The sequence below is a fragment of the Charadrius vociferus genome, unplaced genomic scaffold, assembly GCF_000708025.1.
Source record: "Charadrius vociferus isolate BGI_N301 unplaced genomic scaffold, ASM70802v2 scaffold156, whole genome shotgun sequence".
In the NCBI taxonomy this organism is placed as follows: Eukaryota; Metazoa; Chordata; class Aves; order Charadriiformes; family Charadriidae; genus Charadrius; species Charadrius vociferus.
The window spans coordinates 1,113,701-1,135,577 of NW_009649042.1; the positions used below are offsets into that span (position 1 = coordinate 1,113,701).

At 37.4% G+C, this 21,877-nt stretch overlaps 1 protein-coding gene across 1 annotated transcript in view; it reads left to right on the forward strand.

Moving 5' to 3' along the window:
• The first annotated feature begins 48 nt into the window (after positions 1-48).
• SNTG2 (syntrophin, gamma 2) overlaps positions 49-21,877 on the forward strand; it is a 183,847-nt gene continuing 162,018 nt past the window's right edge. The window contains exons 1-2 of the mRNA XM_009887927.1: positions 49-144; positions 6,651-6,788. Of these exons, the coding sequence (XP_009886229.1) occupies positions 49-144; positions 6,651-6,788 (234 nt within the window). The remainder of the gene's footprint in view (positions 145-6,650; positions 6,789-21,877) is intronic.

The window sequence follows — 21,877 nt, forward strand, 5'->3', positions numbered from 1 at the left end:
AGGAGGATATCAAGAAGGTGGAGCCAGGGTCTTCACAACGGTGCATCGATGGGCAGGAGACAACAAGCAGAACTTGAAATCACATGCAAGGAAAAGCTTTTTCTCATGAGGACAGTCAAACAGTGGAGCTTGTTGCCCAGCAAAGTTGAGCAATCTCCATCCTTGGAGGCTTTCAGCCTGGGCTGATCACATAGTTGCCTTGCTTTGAGGTTGGGCTTCAAACCTCCCAAGGTGCCTTCATACCTGTGATAGTAAAACAATGTTTTCTTTCCTGATCTACAGGAGTCTTGAGCTACTCTGAGATATTGGACAAATCCATAACATTTTGTCCTCCTTAGCATTTTTACAGACGGTTGTTCTGACTTATTAGTAGAATGCTTCACCCCCCTAGTACTGGGGAACCGTAACCTATCCAAATAGTCTGTTTAAGGGCTCCATTATCATTATAGTCAGAAATTTTTAAAGGAAAGAGTATTAAGGTTAAGGATTTTTATCTCAGCAGTTGTGAAACAGTATCAGTAGGTGTAAAAACCATAGTATGCTAAAGTTGAAAAAAAGGACAACTCCATGTGTATTTACAGGAAAACATACTCTCTAAGGGAGCTCTGTATAAATAATTTCAGAAAGCTTTAATTAATCTCTGTCTTGTATCTGCTTTTACTTTTTCTGAATGGTTCTTTGGTGTTTACAGAGCTAATGGAATCATTAATTTTCTGCGTTCCACAGCTGCGTTATCGCTCTCCATATGTATCTGCTGTCCTTATCCATTTGTCCCATGTTGGTGCATTGAAAAGCCTGTATTTGTGTTCTCACTCAAGGTCCATTAAGCCTGGAATTACTTTTTGGTCATGAAAGGCAAAGGTACAGTTCTTCTTAGGGTACAGTCTTCCTTCAGATTAAGTGCTATAAAAATTGTGATTATTAACAAATTTGATTGTAAATGTCACTCATCCATCGTTAAGGACCTTAAATGATAAACTTCTTCAGGTCTTAATAGTTATTTTTCATCTCTCATGGCAGTTGCAAGTTGTTCAATGCAGGTGTCCTTCTAAGGCCAGTCATGTTTTCTCCTGGATGCAGAGATTCAGTCATACGCAAGAAGTCATGTAATTCTGAATATAAGCATCAGAAACAAATTGTCTCAAAATTGTCTCATCTGGGATTTTGCCCTGTGAGAGGATTAGTACCTGCACCATTTGGGCGGATGTTTGTTCAGTTTTCTTTCAGAATCCCTTAGTGATAGATGTCCGTAATGCATTCAAGGAATTCAGCTTCCATATAGCTGGAATATGTTAAAAGGAGGAGTTTTCTGAATTATTTTCTTATCTGATTGTTCCATTTGTCTTCACAATAGATTTTAAAGTACTTAAAACTGTCATTATGTCCTCCTGTATTCTGTCTTTAAATTAAACAACCCAAATTTGTGCCAAATTACTTGTAGGTTCTATATTCCAGATCTCTAATCGCTTTTAATTTTTTTTGTATTTCTCATGACCCTTTTCAGTTCATTAGCTCTTCTATCTAGTATAGGCATGAATCAATGCTGACATAATACTGTATAAAAGGAAACAATATACTGGAATGTATTAAATGCAATACTGGTGATGGATTACTTCATGGACATGAAATTAGTCCTCCCTCACATTCATCAGTGTTTAAAGAACCTTCTGTACTACCCAGCTGAAGAACTGTGTCTGCTTTTGGGCACTGTCTTGTGAGAGTGAGAAAAAGCAAATCAGTAGGAAAGAATCCAAAGCAGACCAGTCACAATATCTGTTTGCCTTCATTGCCACAAGATATTGATGACAATATTTTGCTTTCAGTCCTCATTGCTACCTACCTGCTTCCTTTCCTTAAGAAATGGTGAAGAAATGCTTTTCTTCTTCCATGCAAGTGACTGTTCTTCCTAGAGTGTGGCACCTTGCACTTTTTTTTCTGTTGTACTTCATACCATTTTTTAAATCTTTTTTTTATGTTAGTCAAGGCTATTTTAAATTTGAATTCTATCATTCTCTGAGAAAATGTCGTTGTCTTTTGATTACAGTAGTAGATGTGGTGTAGAAAACATATCAAACCAGTTACGAGGGAGAGAGAGTAAATTTGAGCCTGCTGTAACTTACTGGTCAGAGCTCTGGCTATGTGGGACCTCATGAAGTTCTCTTTCTGCCTAATCAGAAGTGATGTAGGATAAAAATCAGTGACTCCAGTTTTTATGTGTCTTCAGCCAAGTGTTCCATCCATACCACAGATACAGAATTTCAGTAGAGTTGTTTTCATGAAAAAAAAAAATTGAAATTGGATTAGTGAATTTTATCACTAGACCTCTGAGGTGTAAATATTGCCGATAAAATATGTTTCTGGAAATGTGATATGGAAATTCTCCTTAAATTGGATATGGAAATGCTGCTTAAAGAATTTCATTTAGAAATGAAGAAAAGTAATTTACAAATGCGTTTTAGCAGTTAAAAATTAAACTGCCATGCCATTGAAACTATGGATATATGTATTAAGGATGAAGATAGGCAAATGGTGATTTCTGCTGGAGGACCAATGTAACTCAATGCAGAGGATTTTTTAGATAAAGTAGGGGAAACTTCAGATGATCAATTTTATAAGGGTCTAAGACACTAATACTCCATTTAGTTGGCAACAGTAGGAATCACAATTGCTGAAATACGCTCAGGCAGATGAAATAAGAGAGGTTTGGAGTTACCGAGAACTTCACAGTTTAAATCAAAATAGTTCCACTACAGTGTGTGTGTATTCTGACATCTGCTCTGAATGAATACAAATATATTATATGATTTTATTATGAATCTCATCTGATTTTTCTGATCGTCTGTGTAAGAGTCTTGAACATTTTCTGCCTGTCTTCAAACAGGTACTAGCATGAAAAGCCTGACAAATACTGCTCTAATGCATTTAAGAAACAAATGGACACAGAAAAATGAATCATTTCTATAGAAAACCTAGTGCACCTCAACAGCACTTTTAAACTCTGCCTCATTTTTCGCAAGCTTTTTCAAAATAAAACTTACAGCAGTGAAGACAAGTATTTTGTGGTAATAAGACCAAAGTTTGGCTTAGAGTTGCCTACTTGGAAACAGCATTTGCAGCTGAGAGCTTTAGGCTGCAGATACAGTGTATTGAAAGAGTTATGGTATTTTGAGTAGGGTCTCAAAAACGTTATGCTGAATGGGGAGCGCTTTAAAGCAAGTACACTGGCAGGGGACCTGCTAGGGACCTGCCTTAAGTAGTCAACAATAAAACCAATAAAAGGATTCATCTGCCATTCTAGCTCCTTCTAGAGAGTGATGTTTTCCTCTGTGTGGCTTTGACAGTTTTTGAGCTTGCTTGAGAAAGTAGGTTTCAGAGGGTTTTGTTTTTTTTTTTCTTTCAAAAACAGCCGTGACTAAGCTTTCTTAAAAGTCACAGCTACTGTGACAGTTGTGCTACTGATCTCCTTTTCTCTTCCTCCCGCCGCATGTGCGGACATGCGCACGCACACCACTTACCCCTCTTCCTGAGGACAGTGTCTAGAAAACTGTCAGAGATACGAAAATCAACATTTACTTCCCTTGTGCCCAAGTGAGTTTAAATTTATATTCCTCTACCTCTCATTGTAAACACTTAAATCCTATTGAGATGCAACTTACCGCATGTTTGTTATCCTGTACACTTACCGCATGTTTGTTATTACAAAACACATGTAAATTTTGTTTACGATCTCTAACGTTGCTACATAATTTTGGGGGGTTATTTCTACTTTTTAGTCCTCACTTTCTAATACCAGTTATTACAATGGCTACTGTATAGACAGTTTTTAAATGAGAAATCAAGACGAACATAGCACAGTTAAAATACTGGATATTCATGTACGTGCAAAGACTAAGTTCCCATTAAAAGATCCTTTTTTGAAGAAGCACTTTGTCTGGACTGGGATTTGCCTGCTAGAGTTACGTATGCCATCTCTTTAGCACAAAGATAGAACAAGGGAATGTGCTGAACTCTGATTCAAAGCCATTTATAATAGTCTAAAAAAAAGCCGACTTGAAAGGCTGAGAGAAATCTAGATTAATCTTATTGATTCTGAAAGCAAATAGGTTTTGCTGCACGTCATCTTGGATCACGTCAGGAGTTAGATGGAGTGTGAGGTAGGTATTGGATTTTAATAGGAATAGATGAGCTTCAGTGAGACTTTCAGGTTAAGCAGCGTGATGGAAAATGCTAAGCTATTTAATCGGTCACTCTACATATTTCATTCGTTACTTGATCATCTGTTACAAATGAAAGTTCAGGGTTTTTTTTCATTGTGTTACTTCAAAACGTATGTAACGATTACTAGCTAAAGAAATGTTCCGGATTTAGGCTGCATAAAGTGCTCTCTAGAGCTCTGTTCTCTTGATGTTTCTGTAAAGCCTAGTCTGGTACATCAGCAAAAGTAGCAGCAGTTGCCAGTCCAGGTGGGATAGTGATGCACAACCTCTGAACAGCAGCAAAATGTGGGGATAGTGGTTTTTCAAGGCAGTTCTGTTTGAAAATACTTGCTGCTATGCAGCATGGCTTTTAAGTGGATGGTGTTTTGGCATGGTTTTCATACATTGTCATTCACAAAATTGTATTGATAAAACATCCACACATGCCAGAAATTTAAAAAATTTCAAAACCTTGGGAAAATGAAGAATTGTTGGTTTCCACACAACTGAGAATGATTAAGGCCCTCACTGAGCTTTGTTTCCTTTAGGCATTCCCAGCAAACACTAAGGACAAGATTTATCTGCCTGGAATTAGACACTTGTGTCTGAGTTTATATTTATTTTTTAAGTCAAAGCAGAGAGCTATGATACAATTTGTTCCCTTCTAGATGGATGTATAGAAAAGATGAGGTAAATCATGCTTCGGAGGTGTCTGTTGCTCATTACTGGCTTGACAGAATCTAAAGGGCTGTCCTAGGTGTAGATTTCTACACTGTAAATCTTTAGTGAGATCCATTTCAAGCTACATGTGGATGTCTGCTGGCATGGCCAGTGTCTGCATCCCATTGTAAGCATGGATATCTGGTCTTGCCTCCAGCTGGAGAAGGACCTGGTTGTCCTAAAAAGCCTGTGTCAACTTTACATGTGTGGATGTCTTAGATACGCTGAAGTGTCTGAAGTGGCAGCAGTGGCCTACATGGGGACAGCTGCTTTGAGCCCAGGGATGGCAGAACCTCGTGAGAATTCAGCCGAGCAACTTCTGTCTCTATACTTCAGGGTAAATTGAATTGCTCTTTAGGCTGCGTTTTCCATTTCTACTACAAGGGAAGCTTTGACATTCAGTTGCTACACAGAGCTACACCACGTCTAAATTTAAGTGCCTTAAGCTTAAGCTGATCCTGCCTTTAAAGACCAAAGGGTTTGACTGACAATCACCACAGACCTTTCTCCCTAACTTTATCGAAATGAAAATATAATTATGAAGATAATGTTCTGTGTTTGATTTTATTTTAAAATCCCTCAAGCATTCATTCAGTGCACAGGGTATGTTTCTTCTTTTATTCCATTTCTCTGTTCTTTACACAATCTACTATTTAACAAAACAGAGATGAACAACTTGTTTTTAAATGGTATTTTAAAAACAAATACTGCACCTCAGTCTTAAATTATGCTTGATTATTCTTCACTTGCATAGAGGAAAGTGCAGTGGTGTGATGATACTGTTATATACATTAGAAATTAGTAAGCAAATATTACTTTTAAATACAGTCATCCATTTCAGAGCAGTTGCTTTGCTTTTTCTCTTCTGTGTAATGACTGTAAAGCTCTGAAATTGCATTAGTCTGCTTAGTTTAAGCTATAAGCAGTCCTAATATCACAGTTTTTGTTTAAGGAAATATCTGACTGAATATTAGTGGGAGTACTTATTGTGCATAAGTAAATAAATCAGAAATTAAAATTAATTTTCTTTTCTACTGCTTACAGTGAAAACATTGTTTATACCAAAATACTTGACTATCCACTATTACTAGTGGATTACTATTACTAGTTCTTAGTCCGGCGATGATGTTAACCTCAGAAATGCATGTCCATCTTGACCTAAACAAATAGAAACTCTGTAAATCCTGTATTTATTTGTGTGTTTTACAATGTGAAAACATGGTTTTCTACCCTAATAGAACTCAATATTGTAAAGGCAACGTTTATGGTGGGTACAGGTCTTTTTCTGACACTGTGGAAGTAACGTCTCTGAGTCAGGAACAATATTGCACTTCTCTACTTCTTGCTGAAACTGGAAGATGTGTTCACATACATTTATACATACTTATCTGCTTCTAATGCAGTTCCATAATAAGTCATACAATTAAAAACAAATAGGACATCATTCAATGGCTACACTCCTTTGTGGAACAGTACAATGGGGGGTTTTAATTTTTTATTTTTTTTTTTAGATTTTAATGTCTAGTTCAAAGACCATTTAGCTTGCATTTTACCGTACTGAAGAGGCTTTTTATGTCTAACCCATTTGAAACCTGAAAAGCAGACTGATTTTCCACTTTCTGTAAACAATGCTCATTTATATGCCTTTTATGTATTGAATGGGATAGAGTTGTTATTTATCATTATGAAATGTTCATATGCTTAAATTTTTGTTTCTGTGCCTTGCTTTTGCAGACTAAAACTAGTATTGCTTTGTCGTATGATGAAGTATCCGAAAATGCTTATGACATCCGACTGAAGCTTACAAAAGAGGTATTAACAATTCAAAAACAAGATGTCGTCTGTGTTAGTGGAAGTGATCACAGTGCAAATGTAAGTGCTTCTATATCTCTGTGCTTTCGACTGTGCACTTTAAGGTGTTCTGCAGAGATCAGTTTGTGGTATTGGAGTGCAAGAGATTTAATTGGGTAATAGAAATACATATAATGAGCAGTTGTTGGGGTTTTTTTGTGCATACTTACATTCTTGCGTATAAAAACTTTTTTTTTCTTTTCAGTTCTATATGTCCTTTATTCTGACATATGTAACTTTAACAGGAGAGAAAATGTCTATAAATACTGAGATTACAGCATTCTTCCACCAAATACTGTTAGGCCATTAAATGAAGAAGAAAAAAGTATTTCCCATTGAAAGCATTTTAAGTGGAAACTAGTACACCAGAGTTTTCTTCATTTGTGTATCAAGTATTGACAGAATGTCTGTTCAAGGGCATAGAGGTGGCTGAGAGAACGCTTGACAGACACTTATTTCACTTTAATTCTCTTTCAGGCACAGATGGGGCTTAATCAGTGTACGTGTGTACGTGCCAGCGTGTACGTGGTGCTTTTGTTCCCCAAAATTCAGTTATGCTGCTTTTCAAAACATGTGGTGCCCTATGCTATAGAGGAATCTTCTGTATTGCCGTTTAGTAATGTCGCTGGAAAAACTGGTGGCATTTTGCATAAGCAATACAGCAGTGGTGTCTAGATTATGGACATCCCCAAATAGTGTATTTTGTTTCCTTATGTGAACAGTGTTCCTCTTAAAACTAAGTGTGGGTATCCCAAATTTTACTGAGTAAAATAAATTTCCTGAACTGTGCTGGTATTTGCTAGACTGAACAATTCATGGCAGCTTCCTCAGGGGGAGCCAAGGGGGAGCCTTTCTGTCTGCTTGCTGTATTGCACGTCTCATGTAAACATAAAATTTGGCACTAGGGGCCATCAAGTGAGTTTGTAATACTCTGCTGAGAAGCTAGGAGCCAAAGGCTATGTAGTGGGTATCTGTATATACATATATCTGTAGAAACGTGTGTCAGAGAGAGAAAGTCTGCCTATATAATGCAAAAACATATTTCATTTCTTCCATAGTAAATATTAATATAAATTGTTTAATATCACACAAAAAATAATTTGAGGTAGCTTTTAGTAGTTAGAAACATTATGTTCTGGTTTCAAAACTTGTCTATGGAACTCGGTGGAACACGATTTTCTAGTAAAAATCAAAAATGTAGCATCAGTTGGCAACTAGTCGGAGGCCACTCAGTGAAGTGAAAAGCATGTCCCATTTGGGTTGGTTTGCTGAAATAAATATAATCCATGGCCAAAAATTATCTGCTTGCATGTACTTTCTGCTTCACTGAGAAGCATGAAAAGCTGTAGCTTTTAATTGCAGAATTGCTGGTAGTGCTGATAAGTTGTATACAAATTGTGGTTCCGAGAGTCATAGTAAAATATCACATGACTGCAATATATAGTGTCTGTGCATATAAACATACATGGTTGCTCTGGACTCAATGGTATTTAAATGCCTTGTGTATAAACATTCACAAGATAAGAATCAAAATTCTATCGTACCTAGTCCCAGGCTACTCGTTGACCGAATCAGCACAGGCTGGCCGCATCTGAGAAAATGTTGTATCAAATCTGATTTTCACTCTTTGATCACTCAAAAAAAAAAAAAAAAACCAAACCCAAAACAACCCCAAACCCCCCTACCCCCAAAAAACCCCACAAAACAAAATAGAAAAAAAACCCCAACAAACCACACCACAAAACCCACCAAAACAAAACATCAAGTCTGCCTCTTCCTTTTAATATCAAGATTTAGGTTGATTCTGATTTTTATGCAGTTGTGGATTTTATGGGTACCCTAAATAGTATTTTGTGGTGGAAGACAGGACAGGAGGACAAGCTCTGATAATACTTGAAAAGCTTGATTTTGAAAGAAATTCTGGAAAGTAAGAGTCCTTGCAGAGGAGGCAGAACTGGGATGTGCAGCCACTACGTATGAAATGAGCTGAAGGTCCTTGGCTGTATTTCATGACCAGTAACGATTACACAGTGGGTAAGCCTGGAGAGGAGTCACTCCTGGGACTATGTTAGAATGGAGAGAGCTACACCAGGATATAGAAGTACTGTTAATGTGTAAAAGTGAGGGAATTTCAAATATAATATATTCAGATGTTACTTTAGGTTTGAGTTGCAAAGTACTGTGTGCCTTTAACTGTAAAGTCCATTCAGAGGGGATTTCTTCCCTCCTCATTCTGTTGATAGGCAGCATGGGCAGTCCTGCCAAGCTGACCTTTCCTGGTAAACATTGTTAATATTGTCTCCTTATTTTCCTTAAGTTTTCTTGCTGAAGACTCTGAAAATTAAATTTTAAGGCTCTAATCTCTTGTTTTTCCATGTCCCTTGAGATCTCCCCAAGGTGTCCCTTTCCAAAAGTGGTATCTTCAGTCCTCATGGGCTTCTGTTGTCAAACTAATGAGAAAAATGGACTAAACTGTGGCTAAAATACGGCAATATTTGCTTTTTCTATATTATACTTTGAACCAAATAAAAACTTTTGGAACACTAGCATTTAATATAAAGGCCAATTGAGTGTAACATGAAGATGAACACTATTTTTTACAGTATATAAATTGCTAGTGTATAGGAGCTGAAAAACAGAATTAGAAATCAGGCTGAAATAGCTGGTAGTTCTCTAGCACTGTTTTTGGCAATTCTGAAGTTTTACATTTACAGCTACAGAAGACAAATTCCAGAGATAAATGCTTTACTTTTCAAGTGGTTCAAGAAAATAATTTTCACCCCTGTGCTGTGTGATTCAAACTATTATTAGAAAATTGTAACCTGAAAGTCAATTCTATAGTAGTCATAAGCAATCACGTTGTCTTACTGATTTATTCTCCTTCTTTCTATACTTTCTCAGGTATTCGTAGTTAATCTGTATTTTACACATGGTCATTCATCAAACTAGTTCCTTTGCAACAAAAATAGAAATAACTCGTGTACCTTCATTCTGTAGTCACCTCAAACCTGTAGGAGGGAAAAAAATCTTTTGTTTTTAGAGTAGCTTTTCTTCTTAGGTAGAGTACGTGAATGGAAGAATGTTGAAGAAGAAAGTTCTGTGTCTGCCTGTGGTAATACTTTTGTTCTTCAGCCAGTTTTGGGGGACAGCATTCGTGGGATGCATTTGCTTCCAGCCTTCCTTTCGCTGACAGGTTTGTTGTTCCTCAGGAACACTGAGGACAGGATTTGCAGCCGTGGGTAATTAGCTCTGCTAGTCCTGTCCAGTTCTGAATGCTACAGGGAGGACTGGCAAAGACATCAGTGGTCGCTAGTGCTGCTGTCGTCGGTTGAACTTTCAGCAATAGAGTTTATTCCCAAGGATAAAAGGCTCTCACTATAAAACACCTTTTACAACCATCATCTAGATCTATTCTTGTTTCATATTTTGCCATCTGCCATTTATTTAAGTGCTACTTCTAAGCACTGAGAAAGCTTCACCTTTGATGAAAAATTGTGTAGCTGGCTTTCTGTAATTTAATGGCAGTTCAGCCCATTTCCCTTGTTCTTGCTATCTTGGACTTGGGTGTAGAGTAATGAGAGAGAAGAACATGGTTTGTGAAATTCAAGATGTGTATAGAAGAAATAATGTAAAGGCAACTGTTTCTTTTCCTTAGTATGCAAATTTTTCACAGTGGGCAAGATGACCTTTAAATATCTGTAAAAATCCTTCTCTAAGTGGAACCATTGTGGGAAATAATATACTTATATACTATTACTTTTATAAAAAATAATTTATATATAACTATATATAATATTTATATATTTTATACTTATGTATTAAACATGCGATCTTTCTACCACGATGTGTTCCAGAACTTCAGACTTGGCAAATCCAAGCATTCTAAGCAAGTCTTTGTGACTTAGAATTATGTTTGGGGTGTTCAGATTCATAGGAAAAAGGAGAATGTATGGGTACATCAGAATGGGTACGTGCTCATAGAAGTCAAGCACAAAGGTATTGACAGAAATGGTGTACTGAAAATAAATAGACATTTTTTTGTTATCTTCTGAGTATTTTCAACAGAAGATATCTTTTTTTTTTCCCCCTGGATTTAAAGTTTAACAATACTCACAGAAAGGAATTAATTTTGTGACAGACAGATCCATTTTCAGTTAAAGGAGAAACAGGGAGGCATTCATTTTTATACTTTATGCTTCATTAAGATAAGATTTTGCTTTAACTTTTTGTCGTTCTGCATGCTAAAATTAATTTCTTACGTACAGCCATCTCACCCTTCATATTCTTTGTTTTTCTTCTATGTATACTGCTATCATCATTCTCCTGTTGTCAGCCCACAGTTTTATGCTTCTCCTCTTTACGTAAGCAGTTGTTTTTTTCTTTTACTTTGCATTATATTTCTGTATCTTTTTTTCCCCACTAAATCCACTTGCAGAGACAAAAAAGAAAAGAAATACATCTGGCTTTTTATCAAACTCAGTCCTTCTCACAGAGCTGAATTGTCTCTGACTTGGTCAGTGGTCGGGCAAATAAGTTTCTAATGCAGGCTCCTGGCATCTTGATTGGAAGAGGACTCCTTAGAGGCTTTCATGATTCTAATAGAATTAGAATAACAAAAACCTTTGCATCCTGGGTACCCAATTGTCCAGCTTCACAAGCCGTGTCTTAGCTGGACTTTATCAGAACGAAGCGAGGTAGGTAAATAGGGAAGAAAAATAGCAAGATTAGTTGTTTTGTTGATTCAAAACATAGAAACAGTGCCTGAAAGTACTGTTTAAATCCCTGATGAGACCGCTATGACTTTTTCTTTATAACTCAGATGCTAATAAGGACAAAGAAGAATGTTATTTTAGCAAACCTCTAGGGAACAGATCTGCATTAAAGTCTAAAGCTAATGCTTTATTTTTAACCCAAGGAAAATTCTGTCTAGATAACTACTTATACTGTTTGTCCAGTGCTTATTCTGCCATTGCTGGTATGGTATTTTAGTCCAAAGCTGTTTTTAAAAGCTAATAATTAACATTTTCTGTCTTTTTGGAAACATCAAGTGAGTGATTAAGAAGGATTCTTCCTTTTGAAACTAAGATAATTTGTATGGAAAAAATACATTATTTAACCATTTGTTATTTGTTTTCCATGCTCTAGAAAGCTGACCTAGATATTTAGAAGATAGCTAGCAAGTAATTCCTTAGGTTCTTTATTATGAAAGATCATAAGCTTGTGTTGCTGTCACTTTGAGAGGAGTTAAAAGTTTGTATGACAAAATAAATAATAAATAGGAGTACTCATCAGCATGACAAAAAAACTTTTTTATTAAAGATAAAAAGGGTAAATAGCTCAAGGAAAAAAGCTAATAAATGTAACAGAACAGAAGAATGCAAAGGACACTATGGATATCCCTGAAAAATAATCTCTCCCTGAAGCATGGAATGAGTCCAGCTGAGAATAAGCGCTCATACTAAGATAGAAGAAAGGCAGCACAGCATTGGTAGACCAGGCATATGTACAAATATACGTGTCCTTTATTAAAATTTCGATTAATCTATTACACCTGGAGCCATGACAGACTGTCAGGAGTGGTAAATATATTGTGAGAGCTCATGTAGCAGTTTAAAATATTCAGCAGTTATGGGCAAAATATCTGACTGCGATGGAAGCATAAGCCTTTCCAGTTACAGTATGTGGAATATTGATGGGTGCAGCTTCTACTCTTCATCTTTGTCTTCACACCAGCCAACATGTGAAATGTTGCGCAAAGTGAATGCAAATGAAATTACTCACATAAAGAACAGCTGTGTCCTGGCAGGATTTAGCTATAATTCAGTGTTATAGGATGCCTTTTTAATTGAAAGAAATCATCTTATTTTTAATGGGAAAAGAAAGAAGTACAATCATATCTTGACACAGGGTCCTATATATGTTATTAGTAACTCTGGAAATCCATATTTATAGATGATCTGCATAGACTTAATCTGAATGGTCAGTCTGAGAACAGTCTGAGTCCTGGGTCCTCTCATACCAATTGCCAAAGAAGGCTCCTGTCCCAAATTAAGCATTTTACAACATCTTAAAGACAAATTAAAAAATCAAAAACAAATTAAGCATCTTACAGTGGAGGAGTTCCTGAGGATTCTTGTGAAGTCATACCGAGACACAATATGTTTCATTCATATATATTTAATATGATCACCACACGCTGGAGAATAAAATACCATGGGGTTTGTCACAGTCATCTTTACTAGAATAGATCCTGTAACAATTTAGATTGAAGGGATTGAATTTAGATTAGGGACCTCTTGAGATCACCTAATTCAACCCGCTGCTCAATGTTTGGATAGCTTATAAGTTTGGACAAGTTGCTGAGGGCTTTGTCCATTCACCTTTAGAATATCTCCAATGATGGAGATGCTACCAGCTATTTGGGCAGTCCCTTCTAATGCTTAACCTCTTTCACTGTGAAATTATTTCCTGTTGTTATGCTCAATTGGAATTTCCTTTGCTGCAAGTTGTGCCTGTTGCCTCTCATCCTTTTTCTTTGTACATCTGTAAGAACAATCCAGTTCTGTTTTTTGTATAATACTCATTTAGGTTGGCAGGTTTTGAAATGAGTGACTTAATTTTACTCTAAAAAAATAAACACCTCAACCAAAATCCCACTCCCCCACCGCTCCCCCAAAAAACCCAACCAAAAACTAAAACCCCATTTAATCTACAGTAATAGAAACAGTTATAATAAGATGAACTGATAAAAATATGTTGTTATTCCATATTTAGTAAGGATTCTCTGCGGCTGTCCCAGATCTTTGCTAGCATGTGAAAAGATCTGCTTTGTCTTTATACAAAACTTGACAGCAACTGGCATGCCTTAGTGGATTTTTATAGCTGCATTCTTCCTGTCCTTTTGGGAAAAGGTGCAATGCAAGAAGTTAAGTTTCAAAACTCTCTTTCCCATTCAAAATAATCTTTTGCTTTCTGTGTACCTGTTCCTTGCTACAGCTCCTCTTCATGGAAGTGGAGAATGAGGCACCACCTGATGCCATGGAGGACTAATTCGTGTCTTTCCCTATATTTCTTGAGTTTTCTTGACTTAAATTTCCATTGTCTCCATAATTTGTTCCACTTTCTGAGTTACACTGTCTTTTTAACCAATGCAACTATTTCTACGAACATAAAATAGTCTGTTAAAAATGATACAGACTTGGGACTAAAGTTTATACAGGCACCTTTTGAGCAAAAAGCTTTTCCTGAAAACCAGACATGTTATATCCCACAATATAGCAAATCCTACTTGTAATAAATTTCTTTGATTGACACCCCACCCCCAATGTAGTTTTATGGAAAAGCTGTTACATTATTTTTCAATGCATTCTTTGATTGTTTACCTGGTTAATTATAAGATACTGGTGGTTACAGTTCCTGAGAGGGCAGTATTAACTTGTGGCAATGCACAGATGTGGCACATTCAGTCTGACCAAAGTGGATAACTGTGTGATATTTACATTTTCCTCTTGCTCCACTGATTTCTTAAGATTTGTGTATACTCAATTTTTAATAAAGGCTGTGGGACGTATATTAGTAGTAAAAGTAGTGAGTAAGGAAACGATCATAACTCGGTGCTTTCTGGCTTCTATTTAAGTATTTTTTCACCCTAGACTGCCACATACTGGAAGAAGGAATCTGTGTCCCAGTCCTGTATGATGGCACTGCAGTTCATCTGATGTGCTGTATGATGTCATGTGATATCTTTATGTGTCAGCATAATGCTATGTGGTTCTAGCCTTATTGTGTAGATGCCTATATTGTTAGACTCAGTGATTAATCATTATCCAGCACCATCTGTCGTTAGAGTGCTACGCGCACTCTCTTTCCTCAGTATGGTGTTTCGTTTGAATTCCATCTTGAAATAATTCTGGCAAGAGCAGCCCCTACTGTAGTTTAAAATCCGTGTTTCTGCAAAGAGAGCCAATAGGTGGACTGCAGCCTGCACCCAATGGACAGGTGGAAGTTCGCTGCCAGTCAGTGAGAAGTGAGGGTTGTGTAAGTAGAAGCGGAAATCTCTGTATGTGGCAGGATGTTAAATACACGTAGAACATTTTGCTGAGGAAGCTCTAGGGCTGGAGAGGTGGAGGGTGTCAGCTGAGAAAATCCTCGTTGTGGGAAATCCCCATCTTGAGGAGAAAACTTCCTGAAGGATTTCGCATATCTCTGTTCACCACATCCTTTTTTGTTGTTTTTGGATATCTAACAACTGGAAAGATGTCTGCATTTTATGGTACGTTTTACTTGGTCTCACATTCTTACAGGATCTGTTTTTTCAATCATTTTTTATCTCATAACTTCCTTGTGGTAGCTTCAAGAGTTGCTGAAGAAAAGGAAGATAAGGTACGGCTGGTATGTTAAGTACCTATCTTTATCTTCTTACCCCTTCTGGTATCAGACTGTTTCTTCCCTTGCGTCCATGCAGGACAAGTTGCAGGCTTCTTTTTTAACTCTTTATATTGCACTTTCTTGTTTCTCTGCTTCTTTTCCTTTGCGTGTTTCCCAAGGGCAAGCTCTGCTGTTATTGCCATCATTGCCTGAGACTGCCTTTTATTCTCTATTGTCAACCTGCCATGTAGTACCTGCAGTAAATTTGACATCTTAGGTTCTACAAATTAGGATGCCTTTTGAGACTACTGTTTCCAATAAATGACAGATGCGACTGTAGTAGTGGGGATAAAGTTTATGAAAAAAAAAAAAAGTACTCTGTGCAACTCTGAACAGTGCAGCAATGAATGATTTCTTTGTTCACATTTTCCTATCTTCCTGTTTAGCCACTTACCTTGCTTAAGGAATAGTCTGCTACCTGTGAAGCTAATAGTCCGTTGTGATTTGAGCGTGGGGACAATATGGGCTCAGGTACCAAGGCATATTTGGTCATGGCTGTATTTAATGTTGCCAAGTCACTCGGCATCCACGTCCTGCAGTTGGGGAGATGCCTACCCAGGATAGAAGCCGGCACAACGCTTCCCCACACAACTTCCCTGCCCCAGCAGGGGAATGGGGCAGCCCAGGAGGACACTTGTAGAGTCAGCACAGTGGTCTTACTGATAAATAGAAGGGAAAAGGATAGAAATAAATCAAAGTGTTGGAAATCTGTGTCTTCGAACCTTTTCTAGCCATTGTGAATGGGCTTATTTCTTCCAACAGTTTCAACAAAATCTGAAGAACATGGGCTATTTCAAGTTTTGCAGCATTTTCTATCGTGTGTGTCAGTTTGATATTTCAAAATAATATATGTATTCATTAATGTTTTCATGCAGACTGGCACAGAAAAGGGAAATGTGGTACATATAGAATCTTCTTCCATATATATCCATTTATGTCAAAGGGTGTGGATTACTTCAAGCAGAATCTCCTTCTGAAATCACTTTAGTACATTGTTCATTAAGATAGATAGATATAATATTTTTCCTATTGAAAGATCCTTTACCACAAGTGCCAGTCCTAGGTGTTAACAACCTCATAATAATGACATAATGGGGAGGCATTGACAGGTGGATATAAAATCTTGCTAAAAAGCAGTACCAGAAATAAGGAGTGTAATTGCCTTCTCATGTTGCCCATTAAGCTCCCATCATGTCACTTCACATGAATGAATATCAATTTCCAGAGATAAACTTTTCTGTTGAGTCATCGTGCTTTAAAGGAATCTAGAAAGTTTTGTTGTCAAGAGCTACCTCATACTTAAAAGACAGGTATTTAACCATATGGTTTTCCAAATTGCATGTGAAAGTATCATTCATTTTGAAACTATTAAAACTATAGGATTTTTTGGTTTAGCTGTATCATTTTTTTGTAGCTGTTATAAGCAGCATTACACCTCCTGTTACCAAGCAGTCTCTCCTCTGTACAGTTGTTGTCATGGTGTTCTTTTGTATGGTGTCTGTGTCTTACATGTTTTAAAATTTATATTGTATCTGTTTTTCAATATATTCTTGCCTGGCATCATTACTGGAGTTCTTGAAAGTTTCTACCTCACTGGTCTTTATTCCAATATTGATGACTGAGACCTTTTAAGGCCCTCCTCCCCCCATCTATATAGTTATATGTGCTGTTTCAGTCCAGAGCTTTTCTGGAATTGGCTTTCCCTGGATTTCTAACACCTTTGGGAACTACATGTAAGCAAAAGATACAGGCTGAATTTAACAATGTATTACTTGAACTGCTTTCCTCTGTGGACTATGGCTATCAGCATCTTATGTTGGGGCAAAATCTTTTCTGCTTATGCACATCTCTAATGTCTTGTTTGGCAGTGCAGTTTTTTGCCCCAGCCCACAGAACGTGGTATTGTTTTTAAATAAAGCCCCTGTCTCCGAGCTATATGCTTTGATGAGATACAAACCCACCAGTCACGCTCTGGCCAACCTGCAGAGTAAATGGTATTCCACGAGGGTCGTGATAGTGACTGAGAGGAAGACAGATTGATCACACTTAAATATTGCTTCTAACCCAAAATTTAAATTCTGTGTTTCCACTGTTGCAGCCATGCAAATTTCATCCCTAAAAATTACTTTTTCATTTGTGCCTAGCTAGTGGCTCAGTGGCTTTAAATCTTACTCTCTCACAAAGAGCAGGCTGCTTTCTTAAATGCAGTTTGGTTGTCTTTGAACATGTGCAAACTTGTTCAGTCCACACCTATATGCGCCAGTGTTCTCCTGCATCAGAACAAGACAAAAGTTTTACTTAGACATGTGCAATTAGGCAATATGAATTTCCTTTAATACTTAGAGCATTACAAAAGTGAAAATTTTAGTGGCCTTCTCAGGTTTACAGTTTGTTGTTCAAAGAGAAAATGAATTTCCAAAATACATATTCTTCCACCGCAGACTAAGTTGACAGCCAGCCTACTCGCTCAAGGAACTGATTGACATGCAAGCAGATCAAACTGGCTGTCAAACACTGTGTGGGTAAATCTGCCTTTCCATTGCTGGTACGTTTGACACTGGTCAATGCATTTGTTTCTCAGAACTTAGATGCTAGAGAATGTGATGGCCACATCGTTACCCCGATTCTTAAACATAGCGGTAGGTATTAGAGAGCCAGTATTGCTTTGAGAAACAGATCATAAAATCCTTGGCAACTTGCAACAATAAAAGTTCTCAGAAAGATAGGAATATTTCATGTTGGTATCCTGGCCGATTACAGTTTTAATAATTACATTGTGTCTATTCAAATGTATCCTGAAGTTTCATGCAGGGCACTTATTCTTCCTCTAATCTCCTAGAAACAGAAAACAAAACAAAACAGGCCTACTATGTGGTGTGCTATGGGGGGTACTTAATTACTTCTACTTTGTAGCACAACTGGAATGAGTGATCATTATAGTATCACATTGAGTACTTTGGAAGCCTTCAGAATGAAGAGTTTTAATAAACTGTAGATACTATTAAAGGATATCATTAGCAAAACAAAATACTAGCTAAAAAGCAAAAAATGTATCAATTTCAGCTTTCCTGTTCAGTTTGATAGTTAGTAAACTTTCTAAAGCATTTTCCTTGCCTATAATGAAATAAAATTGCACAGGCATCATACAGTCAACTGTAGCTCTGTATTCATAGAATCATAGATTTGTTTTGTTTTGTTTTGTTTTGTTTTTTAAGACTGATACAGATGTCTGCCTCACTTTAGCCTCAAACCATAAATAAATTAGTCTGAAAAGAAAAATTATATCTAGCCTGCAGACAAGGAAAACATGAAAGAAGTTGTATGTTTGACCAAGACAAACACTGGGTTTTCAGCTGCATATGTGCATGTCATTATCATTAATGTCACAAAAAGATAGTTTGGGTTTTTTTTCCCACAAATATTGCAATTCAGTTTTGGCAAGTTCTGGAGCAGAATTTTCTTTCATAGTTGCTTGCAGTATTAGTGTGGATTTCTGTCCAAATTTTGTAGTCAGGAAATTTTGTCATTGCATAAGAAGTTCAGAACTGAGTCAGACCTAAAATCTACTGAGCCCTCTGTCTTTTTCCAACAGCAGACATTAATGTTTCCCTAGAAAAGCCAAACAGGGCAAAAAAATGTGATGCTTCTCATAACACTTTCCATGCCCCAAGTTATTCAGCACCTTCCTGAGCAAAATGCAGTATTCTGTTAGCCCTTAACGGGTTTATTTTTGCTATAGTTGTCTGTCCTGGTTCTGGTAGGGGTGGGGTTAATTTCCCCAGGAGCCGGCAGGGGGCAGGTATTCCATCCCAGGTGACCCATGCCCGGGCTATGAGAGGCGCTAGCCGGGGCGAGGAGAGCAGTCGCCACTTCGGGTGGGCTGTGGCGGTGCGGGTCTGGTCGGTGCACATCGCGGCGGTACTGTAATCGCGTTTTCATGTTTTCCTTGTGCTGTTCTGTTAAATAGCATTATTTTAACCCACGAGTTTTGCCCTGACGATTCCTTTTTCCATGGCTGTGAGAGTTGTGCAAGCAGCTGCGTGGTTCTTTGTTGCTGGCTGAGGCCAAACCACGACATTGTCCAATATCCCCTTGAACACGTGTAGACTTTAAGCATCTAGAAGTATTTTTCCCAACATACTCTAGAATCTACTATACCTCGTGTAGAGGATCACCTGTTTTTGTTTGTTCTGTTCCTAGTTCCTAATAGTATAATTTCATGCCTCCTAGTTTTTGTACTGGAAAAGGCTATAAAAACTGATTTCCATTCACTGTCCTGTGTGTAACTTACTGTATTGTAAGAGCCTCCTGATCCCCAGTCTGTCTCTTTTCCTGGGTGAAGAGTTATAGCCTATTCTTTTATTCCTTCTACAGGAACAGTTTTGTGCTGCTGAATGTCTTTCACCAAGACTTCCAAAAATTTGATTTGTGGTTTTGACCACTACTGAACACTGCACTGATGATATCATGGAACCATCTACTTGAACACCAAGGTCTTACTCTTTAATAGAGGTGGCAGATTTAGAACCAGTCCTCATTCCTTACATAAATAATTTACGTGTGAAAAATAATCTCTCACTAGTTTTGATCTGCTATTGTATTTTGTCTGCTATTTTGTTGCCCAGTTAATATTTTGTAAGATGTTCTGCAAATACTTTCAGTTCACTTACGCTTCCCGTCTCAAAAAGCAGCAAAGGTAATCTCATTGCTCATCCCTTTTTTTTTTTAATTCTTTGTATTTTGAATAATGCAGGTTGCAACATAGGCAACAGTGAGACTTCACTGGTGACCTTCCTCCATTGGGAGAATTAAGCATTTAATCCATCCCTTTGTTTTCTATCTACTTTCTAACTAATTTTAATTAGCAATATGTCTGTGCAAGGCTCCTCCCTCACTGTTCCTGTGTTTCCCTAACTTGCCTTTATAAAATACACTGTCTCTTCGAAGACAGATCAAGTTCACCAAAGTGTCTGCCAATTCTGTTCTTTATTATAGTTTCTCTCGCTGTCTATAGGTTTTATTTTTTTCCCTATCATTCTAATTTGTTTAGTTCAGGCCTTAAGTTTCCTAAGCCTTTACTGGAACCTTATAAAAAACCTGGGATTTTATTTTCAATGTTGTAGTCTTCGTGTATCAAGGCTTTATTGGGAAGTATCGCTCCTGCTTTGTTTCATCCATGTGTTCCTTTAAGATTGAATGTTATCTGACCCCAGTGATTTGCTACTGTTATTTAGTCAATTTGCTTCTAAAGTGGTTTTAAATTCAGACAGATCCATACATCCTTTGTGCTACAAAGAAAGTTCTTCCACACTAATGAAAAGTATTAATTTATCTTCTCTTCAATAGCCTTATTTACTCTGAGTATCCCTTTTCTATCTTGATCATAGGTCAACGCTGTGGTTTCTTTGGCAGGCCTCCTGCTCCTGATAGAGTTGAAGATTTATTATTAATTGTTATTCTTTTTGGCAGTTTTTGGAACTCTTTTCTGTTGCTGCCTAATTTTGTTTTTCAATTTTATTTCCTTATGTTCCTTTTTCTTATCTTCACATGAATATGGTTTCCATCACTCTTTACATGTAATAACCTCTTTTAACCTCCTCTTTATCCATGCAGTTTTCCTATTTCTCCTAATTAACTCCTTCTGATAAATGGCATTCCTTGGGTATGTGTTTCCAGTGTGGTATCCTTAAGCACTCTTCACACTGCCTATAAAGTTTTAATTTTCTTAGCTACTATACTCAAGACTAGGGCAAATATTGAGTCTAATCTTGTGAGCTCCATGAAGCAGTGACTGATAGAGACCTACTTTTTATTGACTGCCTTATAGCCTTATGTGTATCTGTCCGATCTACTGGAGGTTAAGTGACGTCTGTTACCACTGTTACACTTCTGTTTCCTGTTGCCTCTTTGCATATCTCAGTCATTGTTATCATCCTAGTTGAGTGGTCACTAGTACAGACACTTGTTTGTATTTAGCCTGGAATCTGCTGTTACACTTCCTGAGGTAGTTGCCTTATTGGTTTTATTTGACTTAATTTCTCTGTAGCATAAGGCATTTACTCTGCTGCTTACCTAGCCTATTTTACCTTTCATATATACTTTGCATCCCAGTATTAGAGTTTTTTCTACTTCTCCAGAGTTTAGTTCAGATTTATTGCAATTTTGATTTTGTTCCTAGCACTCTGTTTTGCGTCTCCTATTTGTATTATTCCCTCCCTAACCTGTCCTTCACTTCAGGATACAGAACATCTCTGTTTATGTCCACAATAGAAGCATTGTTCATAACTATACTGTTGTCTGTACCCGTCAACTTTTCCAGTGCTAGAATTTAAAACCTTATTTGTGGCCTTCCTAAATTTTAAGTGCCCGCAGCTTTGGTTCCTTTACAGTTCAGATGAAGCCTGTGCCTCCTGTACAAGCTCCCTTTGTTTCAAAAATGCCCCCAGTTTCTGATGAACCTGAGTCCATCTTCCTTGAGCCATCTCTTTAGCAAGGCGTTAAAATGTCGCCTGTCTCCCCAGCCCTACAGGGACTTCTGAAAGAGTTTTGGAGAACATTACTCTAGAAGTCCATGTCTGTAGCTTCCTTTCTTCCTAGCTAATTTTCATAGCTAGGGCTTATTTTGTGCGTTTCCTTGCATTTTTGGTACAAATGCAAACCAAACCTGCCTGGTGCTTCTTGTG